At 42.6% G+C, this 26677-nt stretch overlaps 2 protein-coding genes across 4 annotated transcripts in view; one reads left to right on the forward strand and one right to left on the reverse strand.

Moving 5' to 3' along the window:
* The window catches only part of PHF20 (PHD finger protein 20), a 168612-nt gene that overhangs the window by 70474 nt on the left and 71461 nt on the right, over positions 1-26677 (forward strand). For 2 of the 3 annotated variants that reach the window (XM_021665827.2, XM_064382354.1), the window contains exons 4-8: positions 1252-1336; positions 12638-12717; positions 17981-18368; positions 25155-25268; positions 26427-26606. In XM_021665827.2, coding sequence (XP_021521502.2) covers positions 1252-1336; positions 12638-12717; positions 17981-18368; positions 25155-25268; positions 26427-26606 — 847 coding nt within the window. The remainder of the gene's footprint in view (positions 1-1251; positions 1337-12637; positions 12718-17980; positions 18369-25154; positions 25269-26426; positions 26607-26677) is intronic. The other variant, XM_021665829.2, reaches the window with a different exon arrangement.
* LOC110567178 (cytochrome c oxidase subunit 7B, mitochondrial-like) lies at positions 5076-5334 on the reverse strand. The gene has a single exon (XM_064382178.1). The coding sequence runs from the start codon at positions 5316-5318 to the stop codon at positions 5076-5078; it is 243 nt and encodes an 80-aa protein (XP_064238248.1). The 5' UTR covers positions 5319-5334.

The following is a 26677-nucleotide window of genomic DNA, read 5'->3' on the forward strand; positions in this document are numbered from 1 at the left end:
CGCCTCAGCCTCCCAAAGTGCTGAGATTACAGGTGTGAGCCACTGCACCTGGCCCATTGTATAAAATTTATCAGTGCAAACTGCTAGGAAAATAGTATAAAATATTAAAGGTGAATGGTTGCTTTCCCTGGCAAAAGACCCTTTAGAAGTGTAGGTGGGGTAGGCACGGTGGCTTACACCTGTAATCCCAGCACTTCGGGAGGCCAAGGTGGGGGGATCATGAGGTCAGGAGTTCGAGACTAGCCTGACCAACATGGTGAAACCCTGTCTCTACTAAAATTACAAAAATTGGCTAGGCGTGGTGGCAGGTGCCTGTAATCCCAGCTACTCAGGTGGCCGAGGCAGGAAAATTGCTTAAACCCCGGAGGCAGAGGTTGCAGTGAGCTGAGACCACATTATTGCACTTCAGCCTGGGTGACAGAGTGAGACTCCCATCTCAAAAAAGAAAAAGAAAGAAGTGTAGGTGGCATTAAGTGGCATTAAATGCTGCTTCCCTGCCTCATATCTTCTAATTCTTATACTGGATGTGTATTCTAGTAGTCCTGGCCTCTTAGACTCATTTTCAGAGTGTGTGTTGGTTAGAGTGGAATTATCATCAGTGCTGTGCTGTGCCTGCCCAGACCTCTTGGGCTTGTTGAGGTCTTGTGTCCCAGCCCTTTTGTTTTGACTCCTGTCTTAGACTTTTTTGTGTTGCTATAATAAAATCTGAGACTGCGTAATTTATAAAGAAAAGAGTTTGTTTAGCTCATAATTCTGCAGGCTGGGAAATTCAAGGGCATGGTACTGGCTTCTGGCATCAGCTTTCATGCTGCGTCATACATGATGGAAGGTCAAAGAGGGAGACAAGTGTGAAGAAAGGAACCAAACAGGAGGAGGAGCTTTGCTTTATAACAACTTGCTTTCTTGAGAATGAATCCATTTCCAGGAGAGCGAAGAGTCACTCATGTAAGACAACATTAATCTATTCATGAAGGATCTGCTACCATGACCCAAACACCTCTCATAGGCCCCATCTCCAACACTGCTGCACTGAACACATCAACTTTTGGCGAGGACAAATGACACTGAAACTATAGCAACTCCTAGTGTTGAAACAAGAGAAACATCTTCCTCCATCCCAATAGCTACTTGCCCTTCTCACTGTCTTATCAATCCCAGCTTTTTTTCTGAGATCTGGTACAGTGTGTGTCTTATGAAACTAGGTTGGTAACAGGATCTTTTTTTTTTTTTTTTTTTTTTTATGTTTTTTAGGAATTTCAAATAAATGAGCAGGTCCTTGCTTGCTGGTCTGATTGTCGTTTTTACCCGGCCAAAGTCACTGCTGTTAACAAGGATGGTAAGGCATTTGAGTTGTAGTTGTTTTTACTCATGACTTAGTGGGGGGAAGGGAATGTTTGTAATATTAAAGCTTGATAGTATATTTTCAGCATTTATTTACTGCCTGGGTATCCTCTCACTTCAAGTTTAATCACTATGTCAGGAGTTGGGAAGAAATTGTAAGTGTAAAGAAAACTGGATAAAAAAGGTGGTTTGATTTTTTCACCCCCTGAATTTCCATCATTGTTTTCTAAAATAGTCACAGTTCATATGTCACTCTGCCTGGGAAGTATGCAGGTACTTGCTGTCTAAGAGTTCCTAATATAATTGATGAGATAGCCTGAATATTTGTGAAGAGCCTAGAAATTAAATGAACACCAACAAACCTTTAAAAATGTGCTTTGTGGATGCAAAATGATTGAAGGTGGTCTGTTACATTGGAGTTGCTAGTGGAAACTGGGATTTAGAGCACTGAATTGGGTTGCATTTGTCAGAGTTGAACATGTGACGAGACAGGCAACTTGACCAATAGAGGCTCATTTTGCTAGTACAAGGGCAGGCAAAGAGTTATGAGGATAATATGTATAGTCAGAATCCTGGCACCTGAAGAACAGAGTCTGGGTCCCAGTGATACCATTGCAAGCACATTCCACCAGGGTGTGTGCGGTCTCCATGATCTCTGAAGTGAATGTTTAGGGAAGTCAGGCCTCTTGTTGTCACTGTAGAGTTGACTGTTAGGCCAGACTGACTTTTCATTTGATGAAGTTATTCAGGTATTTATTCGATACTCTGTTAACTGCTGGACCACAGGCTGACCAAGTTTTGTCTGAGAATGATTCTTTTTTTCTTTTCCTTTTTTTTTTGAGATGGAGTTTTGCTCTTGTTGCCTAGGCTGGAATGCAATGCGAGATCTTGGCTCACTGCAACCTCCGCCTCCTGGGTTCAAGTGATTCTCCTACCTAAGCCTCCTGAATAGCTAAGATTACAGGCATGCGCCACCATGCCCAGCTAATTTTTTTGTATTTTTAGTAGAGGTGGGGTTTCTCCATGTTGGTCAGGCTGGTCTCAAACTCCTGGCCTCAGGTAATCTGCCCACCTCGGCCTCCCAAAGTGCTGGGATTACAGGCATGAGCCACCACACCCTGCCTTCTTGTTCTTTTTTTGAGACAGAGGCTTGCTGTGTTGCCCAGGCTGGAGTGCCGTGGCTCCAGCTGGGCTCACTGCAACCTCCATCTCCTAAGTGATTCTCCTGCCTCTCCCAAGTAGCTGGGAGTACAGATGTGCACCACACCCAGCTAAATTTTGTATTTTTAGTAGAGACGGGTTTTCGTTATGTTGGCCGGGCTGGTCTCATGTGATCTGCCCACCTTGGTGTCCCAAAGTGTTGGGATTATAGGTGTGAGCCACCGTGCCTGGCTGGAACTTTTTAGAAAAGTATTTTCAGTCCAGACACGATGGCTCATGCCTGTAATTCCAGCAGTTTGGGAGACTGAGGCAGGAGGATCACTTGAGGCCAGGAATTTGAGACCAGCCTGGGCAATGTAGTGAGACCTCATCTCACTATGAAAAAATAATTAGAGGAATGTGGTGGCATGTGCCTGTTGTCCTAGCTACTCGCATGGCTGAGGTGGGAAGATCCCTTGAGCTTAGGAATTTGAGGCTGCAGCAAGCTGTGATAGTGCCATTGTACTCCAGCATGGGCAGTAGAATGAGACCCTGTCTCTTTAAAAAAAAAAAAAGTCTTTTCAGTTGTGCTTCCTCTTTAAGCTAAAATTATAGGAGGTAGAGTCTTGAGGCTATGGTAGTTTCTAAAACAGTCATTTGCTACACTGATATATTGGTTCTGAAGCTCCATATTCTGTCCAGTGAAATTTAGTTAATTGAAGGACATGAAAATGAATGGAAATTTCTGCCAAAACCTGTTTTCCTGAGGTTCTCGGGTCTGAAGGCCTGTATTATGCTGCACACTGACTGGTTTTGGGGACTAACTGGAAGAGGGAGGAGAGGGTATGGGAGAGAGGCAATCCTGAAATGGAAAGTTAAGGGGACAGGCTGGGTGGTACTACTGGCCACCCAGATTGTGAAGGAAAGCTAGCTTTTGTAGGAGCTCAGATCTATGCCTGATTTGGAGATGAAGATAATTATTGCCTCTTAGAGGGGTGGGAAGGTGTATTGGTGAATGCAATGAAGGCTTAGTAATCTACTCTTTAGATCTAATACCTGCAGAGCTCAGAGCCTGGCATCGTGGATTAAAACAAAAGCAGACCTACTTCAAGGTCAAATGAAGTAGGTGCTGAAATAGAGGTACCAGGAGGAGGCAGGATGATGGTGCAGGTTAATTATAGTAGGCACCTGTCTCTATAAGGTTTTGTGTTTGTGCGATGGATGAGTCTGAAACTCTTTGACATAATTATTTCAAAAATGATTACGTGGCCGGGCGTGGTGGCTCATGTCTGTAATCCTAGCACTTTGGGAGGCTGAGGCGGGAGGATCATGAGGTCAGGAGTTCAAGACCAGCCTGACCAACATGGTGAAACCCTGTATCTACTAAAAATAAAAAAATTAGCTGAGCATGGTGGCGTGTGCCTGTAATCCCAGCTACTGAGGAGGCAGAGGCAGGAGAATCGCTTGAACCTGGGGCGCAGAGGTTGCTGTGAGCTGAGATCATGCCACTGCACTCCAGCCTGGGCGACAGAGAAGGACTCCATCTCAAGAAAAAAGAAAAGGTTAAGTTTGAATTAGAGCTGATGGTCAGTTTCTGCTTTGTCATGATTCAGCGTAGTACTTGTGGGAGTGGTAGCGACAATGCTAGTCTCTCTTTTCACTCTTTCCCTGGTATTTTCTGCAGTGCCTTAGGTTTTTCTGTAGCAGTGGCCACCAGCTTAACGGCACTGTGAGGAGCAGTTCTGCTGGCAAGGCACCCCCTTTATTTCCTGTAAATGTCACTCATGTCTTGTTGGTGCTGCCAGGAGGAGGCAGGGGATATAGTGAAGTCATATCTTGTAGATTCATCTTTAGAAGGCTTGGTCTGATTTTCTTGCCACTCTTAATCTTCTTGGATATTTTGCTGAGGCTGAGTGTAGAGCAGGCTGGTGGGTGGGGATTCTAGCCAGAGTGTAGAAGTGGCAGCTGCTGACACTGAGGAGTCTGGCATGATTGAATCAGAACTAAATAACAACTTTAGTTTCTTAAAGGAGTCTGTTGGCACTTGGAAAATAGGGCAGGTAATGCCATATTATTTAGCTCTTCTCACCTGGAATGGTTCTTCAGCAGTGGAGATTAAGCATTATTTAGTGTGAATGCAGCAGCAGTTAGTAGTTATGTTAAACCCTCAGTCTATGTTGTTGTAAAAGACAGTAAAAGATGGGTTTCTACTTTCAGGGAATCTTTGTTTGGAAGCCATCTCTGGTGAACTGACTTCACCTCTTTGTTGGGGCTTAGCTTTCCCCTCCCTTTTTTTTTTTTTTTTTTTTTTTTGAGGCAGAGTCTTGCTCTGTTGCCCAGGTTGGAGTGCAGTGGTGAGATCTCTGCTCACTGCAACCTCTGCCTCCCAAGTTCAAGCGATTCTCCTGCCTCAGCTTCCTGAGCAGCTGGGACTAGGCACCACACCTGGCTAATTTTTGTTGTTTTTTTTTTTAAGTTTCAAATGTATTTTATTTCTTCATTAATGCTATATCTTAATGGGTACATAGTACTTTAACTTGGCATCAATTATTAGCTGTTTTTTGAACAATTCATTATTATACCAGCTGAGATGATTACTGATCTCTCCATTTCTTTGGGGTGACTCTGCCAACAGAGGACAGGTTCCATTCTATTCTGATTTGTGTTGCTATATATGTCCATATAGCAATACAGAAAGTGGCTTCACTAGCTAATACAGCATAACCATATTTGTCAAAAAAATCAGGTGTATGTTTTTGGTGGCTCTGCCTTGCCATTGTTTGCTGAATGCTTCGAACTTGGAGATGACTTAGTGCGTTTTTGACCAAGTGAAACATCGTGAAGGTGAAGATAGAACTGTGGCAATGCAGCTGCTGCTTTAATTTTTGTATTTTTAGTAGAGATGAAGTTTCACCATATTGGCCAGGCTGGTCTCGAACTCCTAACCTCAAGTGATTCACCTGGCTCAGCCTTCTGAAGCTCCCTTTTTTTTATACCAGGGATAGCAGATCCAGTTGTCTGTCCACTAATGGGGCTTTCTCCCCCCATTATTGGACCACTCTGCTCTGTAAGTTATTTTCTTTGAGGAAACTACTTTGTAGATTAGCATTTATGACAAAATGGGGAATTGTTTCTTTCTGTTGATCTGTGGTTCTTTAACTTGAATAAGCAGGTAAATCAGCTCCTTCTTCCTAAAAACTATGCATATTTTTGAGTCATATTGCTTACCTACCCCGCCAGTTCAGTCTCTGAACTGTGACTCTGGGCCGGTGACTGAAGTCTGTCTGCATTTGCAACAGGAGATGCTGTGGAAATGGTCTTGTTTCTAGAGTCTCTGGCTAAAACAGTTCTTATTTTTTGTTTTCTTCATGCTGTAATTGATTCTACATTTGAAATGTGGGGAGGTTGATACTACATGAACAGCTTTGTAGAAAGAAATAAGGAAGACTGAGGCCTACACATGCAGGTATTAGCTTTAGCTTGGCTATTTCCTTCTACAGGGGGAAGAGGGATTGTGCTTCCCCCCTACTTTTTTTTTTTTTGGCCCAGATAGCCTTTAAAGATGTCAATGTCTGGCCAGGTGCAATGGCTCATGCCTGTAATCCCAGCACTTTGGGGGGCCGAGGTGGCAGATCACCTGAGGTCAGGAGTTCCACTATGGTGAAACCAGAACCAGTTTCTTTTCTTTCTTTTCTTTTTTTTTTTTTTTTTTTTTTTTTAGAAACGAAGTCTCACTCTGTTGCCTAGGCTGGAGTGCAGTGACACGATCTCAGCTCACTGCAACCTCTGCCTCTCAGATACACGGGATTCTCCTGCCTCAACCTAGCCTCCCGAGTAGCTAGGACTATAGACTACAGGTGTGTGCCACCACACCCGGCTAATAATGTTTGTATTTTTAGTAGAGTTGGGGTTTCACCATGTTGGCCAGCCTGGTGTTGAACTCCTGACCTGGTGATCTGCCTGCCTCAGCCTCCCAAAGTGTTGGGATTACAGGCGTGAGCCTCTGTGCCTGGCTCCCAGTTTCTACTAAAAATACAAAAATTAGCCGGGCATGGTGTAGCTGGCCTGTAGTCCTAGCTATTTGGGAGGCTGAAGCAGGAGAATCACTTGAACTCAGGAGGCAGAGGTTACAGTGAGCCAAGATTGTGCTACACTGCACTCTAGCCTGGGCGACAGAGCAAAACTCTGTCTCCAAAAAAAAAAAAAGTCAGTGTGCTGTGCTTCCCTTTTAGGGTGACTTGGTGGTATTGATCCCTTGGTCTGTGATAGGCCCTGTGCCAGGTTATTTCCATTTCTTATCACATTTAGTCTTTACACAGACTTGGAAAGGTTATTGCCATTAACTCCATTCTTATTTTGCAGATGAGGAACTAAGCTGACAGGTGGAAACTGCTTGAGGTTATAAAGCGCTTGGATGGTATTGCTGAGATCTGCATGGAGGTCTGTGGTTCTCTAGAGTCCCTGGACTGTTGTTCCCACAGTACCAGGCTGCCTCTTTGGAGCAGGGTTTTCCTAAGAGGGCAGGTGTTGTCAGTTAGGTCCAGGTGTTCACTGATGGAATGTGAGAGTGAATGTAGTGGTCTGTACTTTCTGGAGCTTGGTGTTGTCTTGAGAACCATGATTGAGAGACAGGTTCTGGTCCCAGTTCCTGCTCAGTGATTATGAGCAATTCACTGCCTTTGCTCTGGACTCTTTTGAACAGTTAGAAGTCAAAGCGGGAATGGGAATAGATGAGCGTTGTATTGGCCACAGAACCTAAACCCAATATGTAAAATTGCTAAGAAGAAAATACTTAGGGGGAGGGAAAGGTGTTGGCTGCAGACATGTGCACATCTCCACCCCTCAATCTGTGGAAGCCTAAGGACTTCAGAAAAACTTTTTTTTTTTTTTGAGATGGAGTCTTGCACTGTCACCTAGGCTGGAGTGCAGTGGTATGATCTCGGCTCACTGCAACCTCTGTTTCCTGGGTTCAGGCAATTCTCCTGCCTCAGCCTTCCAAGTAACTGGGATTACAAGCACCCGCCACCATGCTCAGCTAATTTTTGTATTTTTGTAGGGACACGGTTTCACCATGTTGGTCAGGCTGGTCTTGAACTCCTGACCTTGTGATCCACACACCTTGCCTTCCCAAATTGCTGGGATTATAGGCGTGAGCCACCATGCTTGGCCTGGCTTTTTTTTTTTTTTTCCAAAGGCTAGCTTTTTAAAAATGTCTCACACCTGTAATCCCAGCATTTTGGGAGGAGGCAGAGGTGGGCTGATCACCTGAGGTCAGGAGTTTGAGACCAGCCTGACCAACATGGAGAAACTCTATCTCTACTAAAAAAACAAAATTAGCCAGGCATAGTGGTGCATGCCTGTACTCTCAGCTACTCAGGAGGCTGAGGCAGGAGAATTGCTTGAAATCGGGAGGTGGAGGTTGTGGTGAGCCGAGATCGCTCCATTGCACTCCAGCCTGAACAACAAGAGTGAAACTCTGTTTCAAAAAAAAAAAAAAACAACTAGTCAAAAGCAGTCGTGAGAAGGAGGGAAAGAGTATAACAAGAAGTTCGATCTGTAACTGACTATGAACAATCAATTGAGATAACTCACTACTTTCAGTCTGAGAAAAGATGTTTGGAAACCCTCCGTTTTCCATCTGTGGCATTCTGGAATAATCTGACTTCTGAAGAGTGAATGAGATACAAAAGAAGCCCTGGATGCTGGGCACGATGGCTCACATCTGTAATTCCAGTGCTTTAGGAAGCCGAGGTGGCAGGATTGTTTGAGGCCAGGAGTTCGAGACCAGCCTGGGTAGCATAGACCCCCATGCCCCACTATCTCTACAAAAAATTAAAAAAAAAAAAAGTTGGTTGGACATGTTGGTGCATGCCTATAGTCCCAGCCACTTGTGAGGCAGAAACAGTAGGATTGCTTGAGGCCAGGAGTTTGAGGCTGCAGTGAGCTAGGATCACCACTGCACTCCAGGCTGGGTGATAAAGATCTTGTTTCTAAAAAAAAAAAAGAGGCCCTGGAGTATTAGTTGTGGTAGATTTCATGAGCAACAGAAATCTGTCCAATCCAAAATCACCAATGTATTATCCCTATGTCGTTGGTCCTGGAGAATATGAACTTGTTATGCATCTCTAGTTTTGTTCTTAGAACCCTTCTATTACTGACTGCTATGAGATTGTCTGCGATGCTGAGTCCTTAACCCTCAGAGAGGCAAGACCAGGAAGCATTGTTTCATCTCAAAGTCTAAGGACAAAAGCTACTTAAGAGAGTCTGAAAAAAAAAAAAAAAAAAAGAGAGAGTCTGAGGCAGGTAGCCCTTGTGTCACGTAAGAGGAGATACAGGAGGATACATTTATTTTGAGTTCTTTCATTTACATGTTGTTTGTTAGGTAGTGTTTGTGGCCACAGGAGAACTCTATTATTAGCCACCTACAGGAGGATTCCATGGGAAGACAATCTTTTAGTAATATACATGAAACCATTAAAGTAAAATTTGGGCTTCTCTGTTGTCCATTATTCTCTCTGATTTATTGAAACCCAAGTTAGGCTGTGTTTAGCATGATTAAAGGAGAAAGTTTCAAGATTTGTAGTTCCTTGGAAGTTAAAAGGATCAAGACTGAGATGTATCTAAAGATGGTCGTCCCTTAGCACGTTTGGCCATAGTTTGGGCCATTTCAGAGTGGCCGGTGCTGCTTTGGGTCTGTGGTTTGGAATTAGGCTGAGGAGCTTGAGCAGTAGGCAGTGTGGGGTGGTGGGAAAAAATTGGTCTCAGGTCAGTAGACAGGCTTGGATTCCAATGATAGCTGTCTCAGACTTAATTGTGGAACTAAGGTTCCTTTTATGTAAGTCCTTCTGGAATCTGCCATTAGGAGTAAGCTTCAAAATTAACCCCAAATAGCTGAAAATGTTGGACTGTTAGGTAACATTACTTAATATTGCCTTTTTGATGTTGGAAATGACAGTAAAAATGATAGTTTTCATTTTGATGTAACTGATACTGAACTAACTTTGTTGATAAAGTAGTTGGAAATATAATCTTGGGTGGCTTGTAGGTACACCTAATAATTTAAGATTTCAAGATAACTGGAGTCTTACAACTCCCATCCCCCGACCTCCATCCCCAGACTGGCCAGAGCTACACCATGATTGCTTGAGAAAGGTCTGTTTAGAATTCCATAGCATTGTTTATCTTAACTCCTTTGCTTGCCAACACCCACACAATATAGGCAGGGAAAAACAGGAACCAGACCTTTGTTATAATAAGTCATTGCTGAGCTGCCTGTGTAGACAGATAATTGTTTATCCTCTTATCTGTAAGTTTCTTTTATCATAGCCTGTTCATCTAATTGCTGATGTTTTAACCCAAACAGGCATAACTATATATCCTTATATCTTGTTTGCTAGCCAGTTTCTTTTTTCTACATTTTTAATTTTTTGTGGGTACATAAGTAGGTGTGTATATTTATGAGTTACATGAGATATTTTGATACAGGTATGTAATGTGTAATAATCATATCAGGGTAAATGGGGGTATATATCACTCCAAGTATTTATCCTTTATTATGAACAATCCAGTTATGCTTAGTTATTTTATTTATATTTTTTTAAGACAGAATTTCCCTCTCTCCCCCAGGCTGGAGTGCAGTGGCATGATTTCAGCTCACTGCAATCTCCACCTCCTGGGTTCAGGCGATTCTCCTGTCTCAACCTCCTGAGTAGCTGTGATTACATGTGTCCACCAGCACACCTGGCTAATGTTTTTTTTGCATATTTTCAGTAGAGACAGGGTTTCACCATGTCGGCCAGGCTGGTCTCCAACTCCAGACCCCAAGTGATCCACCTACCTTGGCCTCCCAAAGTGCTGAGATTACAGGCATGAGCCACCGTGCCTGGCCAAGTTATTTTAAAATGTACAATTATTTTTGACATAATCATTCTGTTGTGCTAGCAAATACTAGGTCTTATTCATTCTTTCTAACTTTTTTGTACCCCTTAACTGTTGACACTTTCCCCTACTCCTGCCTACTACCCTTCCTAGCCTCTGGTAGCCATCCTTCTACTCTCTGTCTCCATGAGTTCAATTGTTTTAATTTTAGCTCCTACAAATAAGTGAGAACATCGAAGTGTGTCTTTCTATGTCTTGCTAGCTAGTTTCTTTATGTATTGATGACACCTGTGACAAATAATTTTGTAATTGCCAGGAATAAAGGTCAGTAGGTAATTACTAATTGTCTGTGGCAGTCGTTCTTGGAATTTGGTGAACATTAGAATCACCTGGAGGAGTTGTTAAACCACACATTTCAGTGTCCTGTTCCCACTTGCTGATTCAGTATATCTGAGGTGGGTCTGCCAACTTGCGTTTCTGGTGAGTTCCCAGGAGTTGCTCATGCTGCTGGTCTGGGACCACACTTTGAGAAGCATTGGTCTGCTCTAAGGCAGGTACTGTTTGTGGAAGAAAGTGGTATAAGATGTGGTCTGTGGCCTCTTTGAGTTGCGATCTGTACTTATATGAAGGTAGACTTAAGTGTGAAGCTCTTTAGCCTGGTGCCAAGTGAGTCTAAGGAGTTCAGAACAGAGGGTAATCATTAGTAGCTGAAAAGCCAGGAAGCTTTTATAGAACTGTTGTGGGTATTTGAGCCTGAGACTTAAAGATCAGTGAGTGGCACATTCCCTGAAGGAAAACACTTTAATACAGATGTGGAGATAGAAGTGTCGCTGGCAGTTTCAATGGGTTGCTTCTCACTTTGAGTTGGTGGGTGTTGGATGCTGGTAATGAGAAATACGGTTTGGAAAATTATTGGGCTCTGATTGTGTTGAACTTTGAGTACTTTTGGACTTCATTTGTTACCGGTGATTAGCTATTGACTAGGCCACTGGTGGTGAAGGGGTTTAGGGAGAGAATGTGCAAGAAGAAGGGAACCAGATCTTAACTTTGTTGCTCCCAGCCCTCAGGGTTTTTTTGTAGGGGTTGGGGGAATTGGTCCTAAAAAGGGAAAAGCCTGTTTACCATTACTGAATCTTGACAAGATTAACTGTGATTATTATTTTAAATCCCTGGGGCAAAAATGGGTGGGGCATGACTTGGTTCTAAGATGCAAAATTTGAAAGTGTTGTTCGGGTGCAACTAATGAGAACTTCTGTAGTTGGACATCTTATTTGGGAAGATAAGGTTAGTTGAGTTTACAGCTTAAGGTTTTTTAGCAGGGAGGGATCTTTATTGAATACTTTCTTTCCTAATGGGGAAAAAATTAACAATGTAGCAGGAAAAAACTAACAATGTAGCATTTTGTGTTTTGGCCAAGTCTCTATTTTAAACATTGTATCATGAAGATAATTCAAATAGATTTTGAGATGTGGAGATAGAGCACATCTCTAGAAACACAATACATTTATTGGAATGATTTTTTTTTGGATGGAGTCCCTCTCTCTAAAAGACAGAGAGCCATGATCTTCCTTTTAAAGCTTAAGAGCTACTACGGCTCTAAGCCCAGAACATAAAGATTAAATTATAAAAGTAAAAAATTCACCAAGGGAATAAGTCAGCATGTTCCTCATATTCTTTTTGTTTGTTTGAGACGGAGTCTTGCTCTTTCGCCAGGCTAGAGTGCAGTGGTACAATCTCAGCTCACCGCAACCTTCATCTCCCGGATTCAAGCGATTCCCCAGCCTCAGCCTCCTGAGTAGCTGGGACTACAGGCACAAGCCACCATGCCTGGCTAATTTTTTTTTGTATTTTCAGTAGAGACGGGGTTTCACCATGTTAGCCAGGATGGTCTTGATCTGCTGACCTCATCGTCCGCCCGCCTCGGCCTCCCAAAGTTTGGGGATTACAGGCTTGAGCCACTGCACCCAGGCTTTCCTCACATTCTTAATTGTTCTTGACAAAAAATTCAGTGCAATTTTTTTTTTCTTAATGAAGCATCTCTAAAAATGGGAGTTTTTTTGATGGATTTTGATTTATGTAGATTGAAAATTATGTAATCTTAAGAAATAAAGGCAAGCATACTGTTATCTTGGACATAAGTAAGATCGAATATGATTCTTAAACAGTTTTAAACTCCTATAAGCTTATTATGTGGTTGGAGATACCTTGTGTTTATACTTTGAAAAGTTACCACTTTCATGAAACTGAGTTAAAATCATGATATCTTCTTGAATTTTAGGTACTTACACTGTGAAATTTTATGATGGAGTAGTTCAGACTGTCAAACATATTCATGTCAAAGCTTTTTCCAAAGATCAGGTGAGAAATGTGGTTTTGTGCTTTGTATTATGAATAATGTTAACATTGTATTTTTGTTTCCTCAAATAAAGACATTACATTTATGATGGCAACTGTTTATTTTCTTCATCTGACACAATTATTTTCTGGTGAGAAAATAATACACAAGTTTTCAGAAGTTGTAAATATTTGTCTCTTTGCTGTTTCCTATTTATTTATTTATTTGTTTAGAGACAGAGTCCCACTCTGTCACCCAGGCTGGAGTGTAATCCTCTGCCTTCTGGGTTCAAGCAATTCTTTTGTCTCAGCCTCCTGAGTTGCTGGGATTATAGGCATGCACTGCCAGGCCCGGCTAATTTTTTTGTATTTTTAGTAGAGATTGGGATTTGATCATATTGGTCAGGCTGGTCTCGAACTCCTGACCTCAGGTGATCCCCACCGTGCCTGGCTGCTGTTTCCTTTATAATAGAGATTTTTTTTCAAAAGTGCCAGATACTTGGATACCATTGCCTATATTCTGTTTTCTTCATCTTTTCTCAACAGTGTCTGGTTATTCTTTTCTTCTCTCTGTGCCCTGCCCACCAGCCCCCCACCACGCGCACACACACACACACACACACACACACACACACACACACGTTAGCCATCACAGGGAACTTAACCGAATTTCTTAAGGAGACAAATCTCCAGTATGTTTTCTCTCCATCTAGGTCTGTCTTTTAGCTTAGGACCGTGTCTTGGCAGTTTACAGAGCTACCATTTGGCACAGATTTAGCAGCCACTTGTGTTAGATGTGACTGGTTTGAGAATTTGGTATCCTGTTATTCTAGTCACCATGCATTTATTTGCCTGAGCAAGGAGCCTCAGTTTTGATACTGGAAATATGGTTTACATAGATATCTATGCAAACTAGATAGGCCATCTAGAAGTGTTGCTTACTTCATGATTTTTCCCCTTTTGTCTTTTTTGTGTTTATGTTTTATAATAGTTGAGGGGAAAATAGAGATCAAAATTTGGATATTGGTGTTTTAAAAAATCCTTATTATTACTAATTTCACCAGTTGAGACAGCTAATTTAGCAATTTAGTAAAAGATTTTGTCACTGAGACATCATAACTGGTTACTCAGCTCCTTGGGTGGCAGTTGATATGACAGTATTTGGTGATGCTATATAACCTGTTGTGTCTTTGTTTTTTTGTTTTTTGTTTTTTTTGAGACAGAGTCTTGTTCTGTTGCCCAGACTGGAGTGCAGTGGTGCAATCTTGGCCCACTGCAACTTCCCTGCCTCCCTGGTTCAAATGATTCTCCGGCTCAGCCTCCTAGGTAGCTGAGACTACAGGTGTGGGCCACCATGCCCGGTTCATTTTTTGTATTTTAGTAGAGACAGGGTTTCACCATGTTGTCCAGGCTGGTCTCAAACCCTTGAGCTCAGGCAATCCGCCCACCTCAGCCTCCCAAAATGCTAGGATTACAGGTGTAAGCCACTGCACCTGGCCCTCTGTTGTTTCTTTGTGATAATTAAACGATTCTACTTAGCAGAGATTTTTAATGAATTCTTCTATATGTATATTTGTAATTTTTTTTTTCTTTTTTTGAAACAGAGTATTTCTCTGTTGCCCAGACTGCAGTACAGTGGCCTGATCGCTGCTCACTGTAAACTCCCCCTCCCAAGTTCAAGCGATTCTCCAGTCTCAGCCCCCTGAATAGCTGGGATTACAGGTGTGTGCCACCACCCTGGCTTATTTTTGTATTTTTAGTAGACTGGGTTTCACCGTATTGGCCAGGCTGGTCTTGAACTCCTGACCTCAAGTGATCTGCCCACCTAGGCCTCCCAAAATGCTATGATTACAGGTATGAGCCACCACACCCAACCTAAGAATTTTTTTTTTTTTGAGATGGAGTCTTGCTCTGTCACCTAGGATGGAGTGCAGTGGTGTGATCTAGGCTCACTGTAACCTCCGCCTCCCAGGTTCAAGCAATTCTCCTTCAGCCTCTTGAGTAGCTGGGACTACTGGCATGTGCCACCATGCTTGGCTAATTTTTGTATTTTCAGTAGAGATGGGGGTTTCACCATGTTGGCCAGGCTGGTCTCGAACTCCTGACCTCAGGTGATCTGCCCACCTTAGCCTCCCAAAGTGCTGAGATTACAGGTGTGAGCCACCATGCCTAGCTGCTTCAAAGGATTTTGAAACATGGTACCTTTAGAGGTAACCTCAATAATGTTTCTGCCTTTTGCTGGTTTTCCCCTTCAGAAAATTAACAAAATTATTACATAAAGCTTGGGCCCTGATGATGCTTTTTCTTTGATCACTTGTCTCTCAGGCATGTAAAGAGCCATACAGTACTCTAAAACATTGTTTTGGCCTTAAATTTTGCAATTTTTTTATTAGGTTTGTGGAACGAGTTAATATAGAGGACAGAATTATGAACTTGTCCAGATTTCGCAGAATATATCTAGAACCTTCCCAAGTGGAAGTCCAGGGCTCCAGATAACAAATGTTTATCTGTTCACTCTGCTTTACTCAGTAAATTGATGGATAGCACTTATAGTGCTTTGGCTTGGAGGTGGGTGCCTTACCCACTGAGGATTTCTGGGTGCCGTGCTTCATTTCTCATTTCCCGGTGGCCTCTGAGTGTCTAACATTAGCCCAGTAGGCCCTTAAACACAGGCGCATGGCTCCTGGACTTGGTTTATTTTCCAAGAGGGAACAGTGGTTTGGCTAGAGTTATCTGTCATGGACAGTTTTAAAGGTTTTTCTACTTACTGTTAGAATAGATTGAGATTTTTTTTGTTCTGTAGGACTGCGCTGCCCTAAATGTTTGGATAGCCTCTCTATTAGTAATACTTATATTTTTGATGTTGTAATACATGTCTGCTCTAGAAAATTTGAAAAGTACAAGGCATAAATAAATAAAAACTATAATTCCATCAAACAGATATACATGTTCTTAACGCTTTGGTGTATAACTTGGCTTAAAAATTTGGTGTATATCTTTCTGTGTTTTTATTAAACGTGTGTGTCTGTGTGTGTGTCTGTGTGTCTGTGTATCTATTTCTTTTCAAAACTGGAGTTGTGGTACATTAATATAGTACTGCTCTTTTCTTTTAACTACATTTCCCCAAGTTCCTTAATATTCTGAGAATATGATTTTTAATGGCTATGTAGTATTTTGTAATATGTATGTAACTGCACTTTGTGTAACCAATTCCCAAATGGTCATTAAGGATATTTGTAAATCCAGGTACACAAGTCTGATTATTCTCTTAGCTAATTTTATTTCTAGGAATTTATTCTAGTTCAAAGGTATAACCTTTTTAGTTTTGACTCAAATTGCCAACTCCTCCCCGAACTCCCAGTAAGAAGGGCTATTTCACTTTCTATTTCTGCTGGCCATTAACAAGAATGCCTATTCTCGGGGCTGGGTGTGGTGGCTCACGCCTATAATCCCAGCACTTTGGGAGGCGGAGGCGGGTGGATCATGAGGTCAAGAGATCGAGACCATCCTGGTCAACAAGGTGAAACCCCGTCTCTACTAAAAAATACAAAAATTAGCTGGGCATTGTGGCGCACGCCTGTAGTCCCAGCTACTTGGGAGGCTGAGGCAGGAGAATTGCCTGAACCCAGGAGACGGAGGTTGCGGTGAGTCGATATTGCGCCATTGCACTCCAGCCTGGGTAACAAGAGCGAAACTCTGTCTCAAAAAAAAAAAAAGAGAATGCCTGTTCTCAAACCTGACTGCTTTCAGGATAATTTTGGGGACTTGAAAAAATATTTCCTTTTTTATTATTTTTCCAAGTAGAACAAATTAAACTTTTATTTATTGAGTATTTAGGTACTCCTTCTTGCTTCCAGTGGCAACTATGTGCCTAGTGTATGCTAGGTGCTGGGGATCTCATATGAACATAGTATGGTGGTCTCTGTTCTTTTGAGGTCCTAGAAGAGAGATATGTACACAAATAAACTTAATTATAGTTTTGGACTCTTGAGTTTTCAGACCTGGCCTTATTATGAAACAGTCATATTAGAGGACCTGTGACTTTTAGTGTGAATTTTAAATAATGTAATTTAGGGAGAATGTGACTAAGAAACAGTATTTCCTACCAATACACAAAAACTCCCAAGTAGCTCAGGAACACGGTAGGTGGCTGTTGAACTGAGCACAGCCTTACCTAGTAGAGGAAGCAGAGACCCTGGTTCTGGGTTGGAAAAACCCAGAACCTTTATAGATTTCCTATTCAGCTTCCAGTTATTATTTTGGGTTTTTCTCTACACAAGACATCAGCATATGCTGGCAAACTGAACCAGGCCTCTGAAAAGCTCTGGGTCAGTATAGTCATGCTGGAGGTAAGGACAGAGCATGAAGGCATTTTCTTAGAACACCTCTGCCAGAAAGATTGCTTTCCTGAATTTTAAGGCCAGGCATGGTGGCTAATGCCTATAATCCAAGTACTTTAGGAGGCTGAGGCAGGAGGATTGCTTGAGCCCAGGAGTTTGAGACCAGCCTGGCAACATAGGGAGACCCTATCTCTACAAAAAATAACAGTAAAAAACTTAGCTGAACATGGTGAAACATGCCTGTGGTCCCAGCTACCTGGAAGGCTGAGGTGGGAGGATCGCTTAGGCCTGGGAGTCAAGGCTGCATCAGCCATGATTATGCCACTGCACTCCAGCCTGAGCAACTGAGAGAGAGACCTTGTCTCAGAAACAAAAACAAACAAAAACCCAGAGTTGGCCTTGTGTGGTAGCTCACGCCTGTAGTAATCCCAACACTTTGGGAGGCCGAGGTGGGCGGATTACAAGGTCAGGAGATCAAGACCATCTTGGCCAACATGGTGAAACCCCGTCTCTACTAAAATACAAAAAATTAGCAGGGAGTAGTGGCGCGCATATAGTCCCAGCTACTCTGGAGGCTGAGGCAGGGGAATTGCTTGAACTGGGAGGTGGAGTTTGCAGTGAGCTGAGATCGTGCCACTGCACTCCAACCTGGTGACAGAGCAAGACTCCATCTCAAAAAAAAAAAAAAAAAAAAAAATTATTTTCTAGTGAATTATTCATCATAATAAGGGAGATTGCTCTGTCCCTGGAAGAACTGAATTGTTTTAAGTTTAAGGATTGGTTCTCAACTCAGTACAGGTGGATATTTTCAGTGGTGCTTTGTATATGTGACCTGGCATATGTCCTCTTTTAATTTCTTTGTTTGTCTTCATACATTTCTAAGAAACTCCTGATTTTGTATTTGCAAGTAATCACAAAGTGTTTCATCACTATTTTGCTCATTTTAGAATATTGTGGGTAATGCTAGGCCTAAAGAAACAGATCACAAAAGTCTTTCATCATCTCCTGATAAACGAGAGAGGTTTAAAGAACAGAGAAAAGCCACAGTGAATGTGAAGAAAGACAAAGAAGATAAACCTTTAAAGACAGAAAAGCGACCCAAGCAGCCTGATAAAGAAGGAAAGTTGATCTGTTCTGAAAAGGGGAAAGTGTCAGAGAAAAGCCTTCCCAAGAACGAGAAGGAAGATAAGGAAAACATTTCAGAAAACGACAGGGAGTATTCTGGAGAAGCCAAAGTGGATAAGAAACCTGAAAATGACATTGTGAAGAGTCCACAAGAAAACTTGAGGGAACCCAAAAGAAAACGAGGCAGACCCCCTTCCATAGCTCCTACTGGTGAGTTTTTCAAGTGGGCTCTGCAATGGGCAATGCCAGAATATTCTTCTGTAGCCCTTTGTGGTTCTTTGTAACTTGTATACTTCAATTCTTTGTTTTTGTGACTGACTTTGAATTGTCTAATGATCTGGAAACAAGTTATGTTCATGAAGCTGAATTTAATTGATGCACGTCTCCAAGTGAATGTAAGTTGGGAAGTGTGTTCATAACTGAGCTCCCTGAAGCACTGGTTAACTGTTGACTAGATACTTCAGCTTATTTGAGAAAACGATAAACCAAGGCCTTTTCCTTGTGCTTTTTCAAATGATCTCCATTTAAGTCAGCTTAATGGAACCTGGAATCAGGAAATAGAGTTTTAGTGAGACAGACATGAAAGAAAAGAAGTAGTAAAGAGGTATGGGCTTCTGAAGGAGACGGTTACAAAGGAACATTGGAGCTAAAACGCATGGGTACATTTTGTAAAATTGAGCTCCTTGGAGAGTAATTATTGATTAGAAATTTTCACAGTCTAAATAAAAAACTAAGGTGGCTAATTGGTAAGAGACAAGGTTAGAGGGTATAGATTTAGGGAAGAATGCACAGTCACTAGAAAACTTAAAATTTGGAATTATTCTAGAATAACCAAGAATGAAACAAGCCCTGATTCCTTCCTGAGCCAAACACTCGTTCTCCAGATCAATTCAGTGTCATGAAGAGTCCCCCAGGGTCTCTAGACTGAGCCTGCCCATGATTAAGTAGCTGGCAGTGATCTTCAGACATTCTTGATTGTGCATTCTCTATGTGTTTAGCTGACAAACTGAGAATCCCCTAGCATGTTTTAAAGCAGTATTTATCTTTTTCTCACAATTTTAAATAGGTGCAGTGGATATATTTAAGATACACAAACGTGAAGGCTGAGTGCGTTGGTGCGTGTTTGTTGTCCCAGCTACTCAGGAGGATGAAGTGGGAGGATTGCTTGAGCCCAAGAGTTCCAAACCAGGCTAGGCAATGTAGTGACACTCATCTCAAACACACACATGCACACACACACACACACATACACACACACACACGTGCGCGCCATGTATTTTCATCAAAACTGTGGAACTACAAAGCAAGCTTTTCATTATTCCCTAACAATGTAGAGAATGGAAAGCTGGTCTTCCCTATCAAATCAGCTATCAAACTTAATTTCTGTGGAAAAATATTTAGCTTTCTTCACATAAATATATTAGTATTCATTGTAAGATAGAAAATTATATAATAGGTTGATTCGTCGCCAGATGAACTAAGGGATCTTCCCCTCTAGTGGTTGTAACTGGGATTTGCTCTCAGGAGCTGAGGATGCTGTAATTGTCCCTAGGGCTAAATAGGGCCTAGACCTTTGCTGTCCAGTATGGTAGCCAGTAGCCGCACGGTGGTATTGACTACTTGAAGTGTAACTAGTCTGAATCGAGATGTGCTGTAAGTGTAAGTAAACACTGGATTTCAAATAGTACAAAGAATGTAACACACATCAACTTAAAAATATTGAGTGTGGCTGGGCATGGTGGCTCATGCCTATAATCCCAGCACTTTGGGAGACTGAGGCGGATGGATCACTTGAGGTCAGGAGTTTGAGACCAGCCTGGCCAACATGGTGAAACCCTGTTCTACTGGGAAAAAAAAAAAAAAAAAAAAAAATTAGCCAGTCTTGGTGGTGGGTGCCTGTAATCCCAGCTACTCAGGAGACCCAGGCAAGAGAATTGCTTGAACCGAGGAGGCAGAGGTTGCAGTGAGCTGAGATCGGGCCACTGCACCCCAGCTTGGGCGACAGTGCAAGACCCTGTCTCAAACACAAAAAAATTGATTCCATGTTGAAATGTTTTTTTAAGGCTGAGTGCAGTGCCTCATCCCTGTAATCATGCCAGTGCTTTGGGAGGCCAAGGAGGGAGGATCCCTTGAACTCAGGAGTTCAAGACCAGCCTTGGCAACATAGTGAGATCTCATCTCTACAAAAAATTAAAAAATTGTCTGAGAGTGGTGGCACATGCTTGTAGTCCCAGTTATTCCAGAGGCTGAGGCAGGAAGATTATTGAGCCCAGTTTAAAAAAAAAAATCAAAAAGATATTGGATTAAGGGAGAGTGGGGAGGGGTAATGTGGGGAGAAATGCCAGATATAGGTGATGGGGGGTTAGAGGCAGCAAACCACCTTGCCATGTATGTACCTATGCAACAATCCTGCATGGTCTGCACATGTACCCCAGAACCTAAAGTTAAAAAAAAAAAAAGTATTGGGTTAAATAAGTTATATTATTTAAATTGACATTTTAAACATTTTTTGTTTTTTCAGACAGGGTCTCACTCTGTTACCTAGGCTGGAGTGCAGTGGTGTGATTGTGGCTTACTCCATTCTCTACCTCCTGGGCTCAAGTGATCCTCCTGCCTCAGCCTCTCCAGTAGCTGGGACTACAGGCACATGCCACCATGCCTAGCTAATTTATTTTTTGTAGAGACAGGGTTTCACTTTGTTGCCCAGGTTTGTCTCAATCTCCTGGCCTCAAGCAATCTTCCTGCCTTGGCCTTTGAAAGTGCTGAGATTACAGGTGTAAGCCACCATGCCTGGCACTTAAAAATCAAACCCTCTTATATGGTTAGTAAAAAATTTAAAATTGGTGGTGCGCGGTGGCTTAGGAATTTGAGACCAGGCTGGCCAACATGGTGAAACCCCGTCACTACTAAAAATACGAAAATTGGCTGGGTGCAGCGGCTCATGCCTGTAATCCCAGCATTTTGGGGCCAAGGTAGGCGGATCACCTGAGGTCAGGAGTTTGAGACCAGCCTGGTTAACATGGTGAAACCCTGTCTCTACTAAAAACAAAAACTAGATGAGCATGGTGGCTCATAATCCCACCTACTTGGGAGGGTGAGGCAGGAGAATCTGTTGAACCCAGCACGCAGAGGTTGCAGTGAGCCAGGGTCGTACCACTGCACTCCAGCCTGGGTGACAGTGTGAGACTCCATCTCAAAAAAAAATTACATGTGGCTTGCCCTCTTAGTATATTTCCATTGAGCAGCACTGGCTTTATGCTCACTTGCTTTCTCAACAGAGATCTGAGAAAGAAGCCACAATGCCCAAGGCGTTCTTGATCTGTGATGGATTGACCTTAGTGTATTGAGATTAGAACTAGTTGTATACCACCCTTAGGAAAACAGAGAAAATATCTCTCTGTTCAGATGAGGAACACCAGTTGAGAAAATCTGAAAGTTTTAAACCTCCAGGCAGTACACCATAGACCACCATGTTAAGATGTGGGATGTGTGAGAGGCAGGCCCTTTTATGTAAAGTGAAGGGCAGTTAAAGGCAGTTATACAAGGAGAGGTGGAAAATGTAAACTGGCAGAAATCTGACATGTCCTTAGCTCAGTTTAGGAAAGAGTATGTGTGAGACTTGAATGTTTTGAAACTGATTCCCCTTTAGCTATTCATACCCCGGCTTATACTCTCCAGAAAGTATGTACAGGAGTAGTTGTACCCTAACAAGCAGACTACTCCTTTGAAGCCACATGACTCCATTGAGATAAGAGAAAGGACATTATAAAAAAATAAGTGTAGGATTTCATAGTGAGTAGGATAACTTTAATATAGAAAGGATGTTTTCCAAGTTTATGGTGAATCCTTGCCCAAGGCACTTGTAAAAACAGATTCCAGCCATGCCTTAGTCCTTTCCAGTCAGACTGTCCGGGTGGAAACCTGGGAATATGAATTGTTAATAAGCTTCCCAGGTGACTTACACTGTAAGAGGAGTTTGGGAAAAACTCAAGTTCTGTATAGCGAGGCCATTTCTATATGGTATCAAAGGGAAGAAGACTTGCCCAGTATCCCATATATTGTTCAAATCCCCTTAAAACATTACTTGGAATAAGGTCATTGACTTGTAGAGCCTTCCTTGAGCACCCTAGGTTGTATAGACTTGATTGGGAACAGTATCTGAACTACTTAGAGAGGATTGTTTGTATTTATTTATTTTGAGATAGAGTCTTACTCTGTCTCCCAGGCTAGAGTGCACGATCTTGGCTCACTGTAACCTATGCCTCCTGGGTTCAAGCGATTCTTGTGCCTCAGCTTCCCGAGTAGCTGGGACTACAGTGTGTGCCACCACTCCCGGCTAAGTTTTTGCATTTTTAGTAGAGACGGGGTTTCACCCTGTTGGCCAGCCTGGTCTTGAACTCCTGATCTCAGGTGATCTGCCCACCTCGGCCTCCCAAAGTGCTGGGATTAGAGACGTGAGCCACCATGCCCAGCATGTTTGTATTTATGTTTAACTTGGAATGCATGAGATCTCCAAGTTCTGCCAGTTTGAACAAAATAATATTGGCACATTGGGAAGCTTGAACACAGGAAGAACCAAGGAGTTCAATGGTCTCCTCTAGTTTGCCTCCACATACTTCAGGCCTGTGTCTTGTTGAGCCATTTGACTGACCTGAAGCTACAGGTCTTAGATGAGTCTTTTCTAAGTCTCTCTTCTCATATTTCTCCATTCCTTTCCTCTTTTCCTCCCATTTACTTATCTTCCTCCCTCTTCCTTTCCTCCTTCCTCTTCTTTCTCCTCCTTTTGCCCTTCCTGAGACCCCTTAGCCCTGCCTTCCTGCCCAACTTCCCAGTTTCTTTCTTCTGCTTGCCTTTTTGATTCTCATTTTTTCTGATTTGGTGAGAACTTCTTAAGTGGTAGGTTAAAACTAAATAGTAAGAGCCAGGCACAGTGGTTCACTCCTGTAATCCCAGCACTTTGGGAGGTCAAGGCTGGCAGATCACCTGAGACCCAGAGTTCGAGACCAGCCTGACCAACGTGGAGAAACCCCATCTCTACTAAAAATCTAAAAATACAAAATTAGCTGGGCTTAGTGGTGCATGCCTGTAATCCCAGCTACTGGGGAGGCTGAGGCAGCAGAATCGCTTGAACCTGGGAAGGGGAGGTTGCAGTGAGCCAGATTGCAGCACTGCACTCCAGCCTGGGCAACAAGAGCAAAACTCTGTCTCAAAAAAATATAAAAAAAAGCCAGGCGCGCCAGGCACGGTGGCTCACACCTGTAATCCCAGCACTTTGGGAGGCCGAGGTGGGTGGATCATAAGGTCAGGAGTTCAAGAGCAGCCTGGCCAAGATTGTGAAACCCCGTCTCTACTAAAAACACAAAAAATTAGCGTGGTTGCACATTGCCTGTAGTCCCAGCTACTTGGGAGGCTAAGGCAGAAGAATCGCCTGAATCCAGGAGGTGGAAGTTGCAGTGAGCCAAGATTGTGCCACTGCGCTCAACCTGGGTAACAGAGTGAGACTCCGTCTCAAAAAAAAAAAAAAAAAAAAAAAAAAGCCAGGCAGGGTGGCTCACACCTGTAATCCCAGCACTTTGGGAAGCTGAGGTGGGTGGATCACTTGAGGTCAGGAGTTGGAGATCAGCCTGACCAACATGGCAAAACCCCATTTCTACTAAAATAAGTAAATAAAATAAAACAAAATAAAAAATCCAAACTAAATAGTAAGTACTATGCTGGCTGTGTGGCTCACGCCTGTAATCTTAACACTTTAGAAGGCCAAGGTGGGCGGATCACTTGAGGTCAGGAGTTTGAGACCAGCCTGGCCAACATAGTGAAACCCTGTCTCTACTAAAAATACAAAAAATTAGCTGGGTGTGGTGGTGGGTGCCTGTAATTTCAGCTACAAGGGAAGCTGAGGCAGGAGAATCATTTGAACCTGGTAGGCGAAGGTTGCAGTGAGCTGAGATCACGCCATTGCATTCCATTCTGGGCGTGAAGAGTAAAACTCTGCCTCAAAAAAAAAAAAAGAAAAGAGAAAAAGAAAGAAAGAAAATACAGATTCTCGGCTGGGCCTGGTGACTTATGCCTGTAATGCTAGAATTTTTGGAGGCCAAGGCGGCTGATCACCTAAGGTCTGGAGTTCAAGATCAGCCTGACCAACATGGGGAAGCTCTGACTCTACTAAAAATACAAAAATTAGCCAGATGTGGTGGCGGGTGCCTGTAATCTCAGCTACTCAGGAGACTGAGGCAGGGGAATCGACTGAACCTGGGAGGCGGAGTTTGCAGTGAGCCGAGATCGTGCCACTGCACTTCAGCCTGGGTGACAGAGAGAGACTCTGTCTCTTAAAAAAAAAAAAAAAAAAAGAATAAAAATTCTCTTGGACATTTTACTTGTACCCTCAAAAGTAGGCCCAATGCCACGGTGGCTCACGCCTGTAATCCCAGTACTTTGAGAGTCCCAGGCGGGCGGATCACCTGAGGTTGGGAGTTTGAGACCAGCCTGAGCAACATGGAGAAACCCTGTCTCTACTAAAAATATAAAATTAGCCAGGCATGGTGGCACATGCTTGTAATCCCAGCTACTTAGGAGGCTGAGGTAGGAGAATCGGTTGAACCCGGGAGGCAGAGGTTGCGGTGAGCCAAGATGGTGCCATTGCACTCCAGCCTGGGCAACAAGAGTGAAACTCCATCTAAAAAAAAAAAAAAAATAGGCCCAATGCTAAGATAATTAATGTAGCAAGTAGAGGTTGAAAACTGGAGCTGGATCATAGAAAAGATTCAGGAGGTCAATTGCAAGATATCACCATCTCCTATAAGGAAGTAATTTCTTACTCATTTTACTCTTTTTCTTTTAAGTAAGAATGCCCTTTTGATGTTCTGTTTATAATGCAGTGATTTCTGCATATATATATATATATATATGCACACACATGTTTTGTTTATATATAAAAATGACAGATTGAACACTAAGAAATTACATATCTTTTTTTGTGTGGTTTTATAAACATTGTAGCTGTGGATTCAAACTCTCAAACTTTGCAACCAATAACATTGGAATTGAGAAGACGGAAAATATCAAAAGGATGTGAAGTCCCATTAAAACGTCCTCGGGTTGACAAAAATTCATGTGAGTCTCCAGTTTGTTTATGTGTGGCTAGAATTTGACATTGGGTCAACCTCCTCTCTATTCATCCTGCCCCTATTCCCTATAGGCTCCAATGTTTGTCTCTGGTCACATAAGGTAATGTGAGTGGGACGCATTTGGATCAGAAGGAGTTTTTGCTATAAGAAAAAGAAATCCCAAAACACAAACTGCTAATTTTGAATTCTGTGGTATCAACTCCATATCCATAAATTACATTTGATTTGGATGCCACTGGAAATTTAATGGCTTAGGAAGGGATGGGTTTCACATATGCAGAGTGAAACTTTAAAAATACTATTTATTAGGCTGGGTGCAGTGGCTCACGCCTGTAATCCCAACACTTTGGGAGGCTGAGGTGGGTGGATCACAAGGTCAGGAGTTCGAGACCAGCCTGGCCAACATGATGAAACCCCGTCTCTATTGAAAAAAAAATGCTACTTATCAGCCGGGTACCATGGCTCATGCCTGGAATCCCAGCAGTTTGGGAGGCTGAGGCAGGTGGATCATCTGAGGTCAGGAGTTTGAGACTAGCCTAGCCAACATGGTGAAACCGTGTCTCTACTAAAAATACAAAAATTAGCTGGGCGTTGTGGTGGGCGCCTGAAATCCCAGCTACTCTGGAGGCTGAGGCAGGAGAATTGCTTGAACCTGGGAGGTGGAGGTTGCAGTGAGCCAAGACTGTGCCATGCCCTCCAGCCTGAGTGACAGAGTGAGACTCTGTCTCAAAACAATACAAAATAAAATACTATTTATTGATTTGTATAAATAAATTTAAATTTCAGAAGTACACTGTTGGCTCCAAAAAGGATTTGTGATGGCTCTAAGTAAGGCTCTTATAAACCTTATTGACTTTGGAAGTTAGTACATTTGGGAAGCCCCAAAATAGAACATAGTTGTCAAGACTGGGACATGACCTGGCACATGTTTTCAGATCATGAATCCTTAAAGAATGAAATTCTATCCTGGCAGGGAGGGTTTGCCCTTACTTAAAACTGTAAACTAGGAAAGGGTATTTCCTTTTATCTCTACTCTAACATTCCAGGAGTCTCTCTGTAAAGTCCTTATAGAGAGATCCAGCTCAGAAATCTGTAGTAGCAGAGTTATTTCTTCTTGACTACAACTCTCTTAATGGTTTAATAGCCCAGGAAAAGTCAAAAAACTACTTGGAAAACACTGACAAAGACTTGTCGAGGAGACGTTCCTCCAGGCTGTCCACTAATGGGACCCATGAGATCCTAGATCCTGACTTGGTTGTATCAGATTTGGTTGATACGGATCCTTTGCAAGACACGTTGTCTAGTACCAAGGAATCTGAAAAAGGTGAGTCAGTCTGTTCAGGAATCGTCTTGCCAACCTGGTGCTTATTTAGTGAGAATCAATCTAAGTCATTG

This window comes from Aotus nancymaae, unplaced genomic scaffold (assembly GCF_030222135.1).
Source record: "Aotus nancymaae isolate 86718 unplaced genomic scaffold, 86718_ANA_hifiasm-v0.15.2.pri h1tg000029l, whole genome shotgun sequence".
NCBI lineage: Eukaryota > Metazoa > Chordata > Mammalia > Primates > Aotidae > Aotus > Aotus nancymaae.

Excerpts from the sequence above, each read along its gene's own strand:
- LOC110567178 (XM_064382178.1), bottom strand. The coding sequence starts at position 5,318 with ATGTTTCACTTGGTCAAAAACGCACTAAGTCATCTCCAAGTTCGAAGC.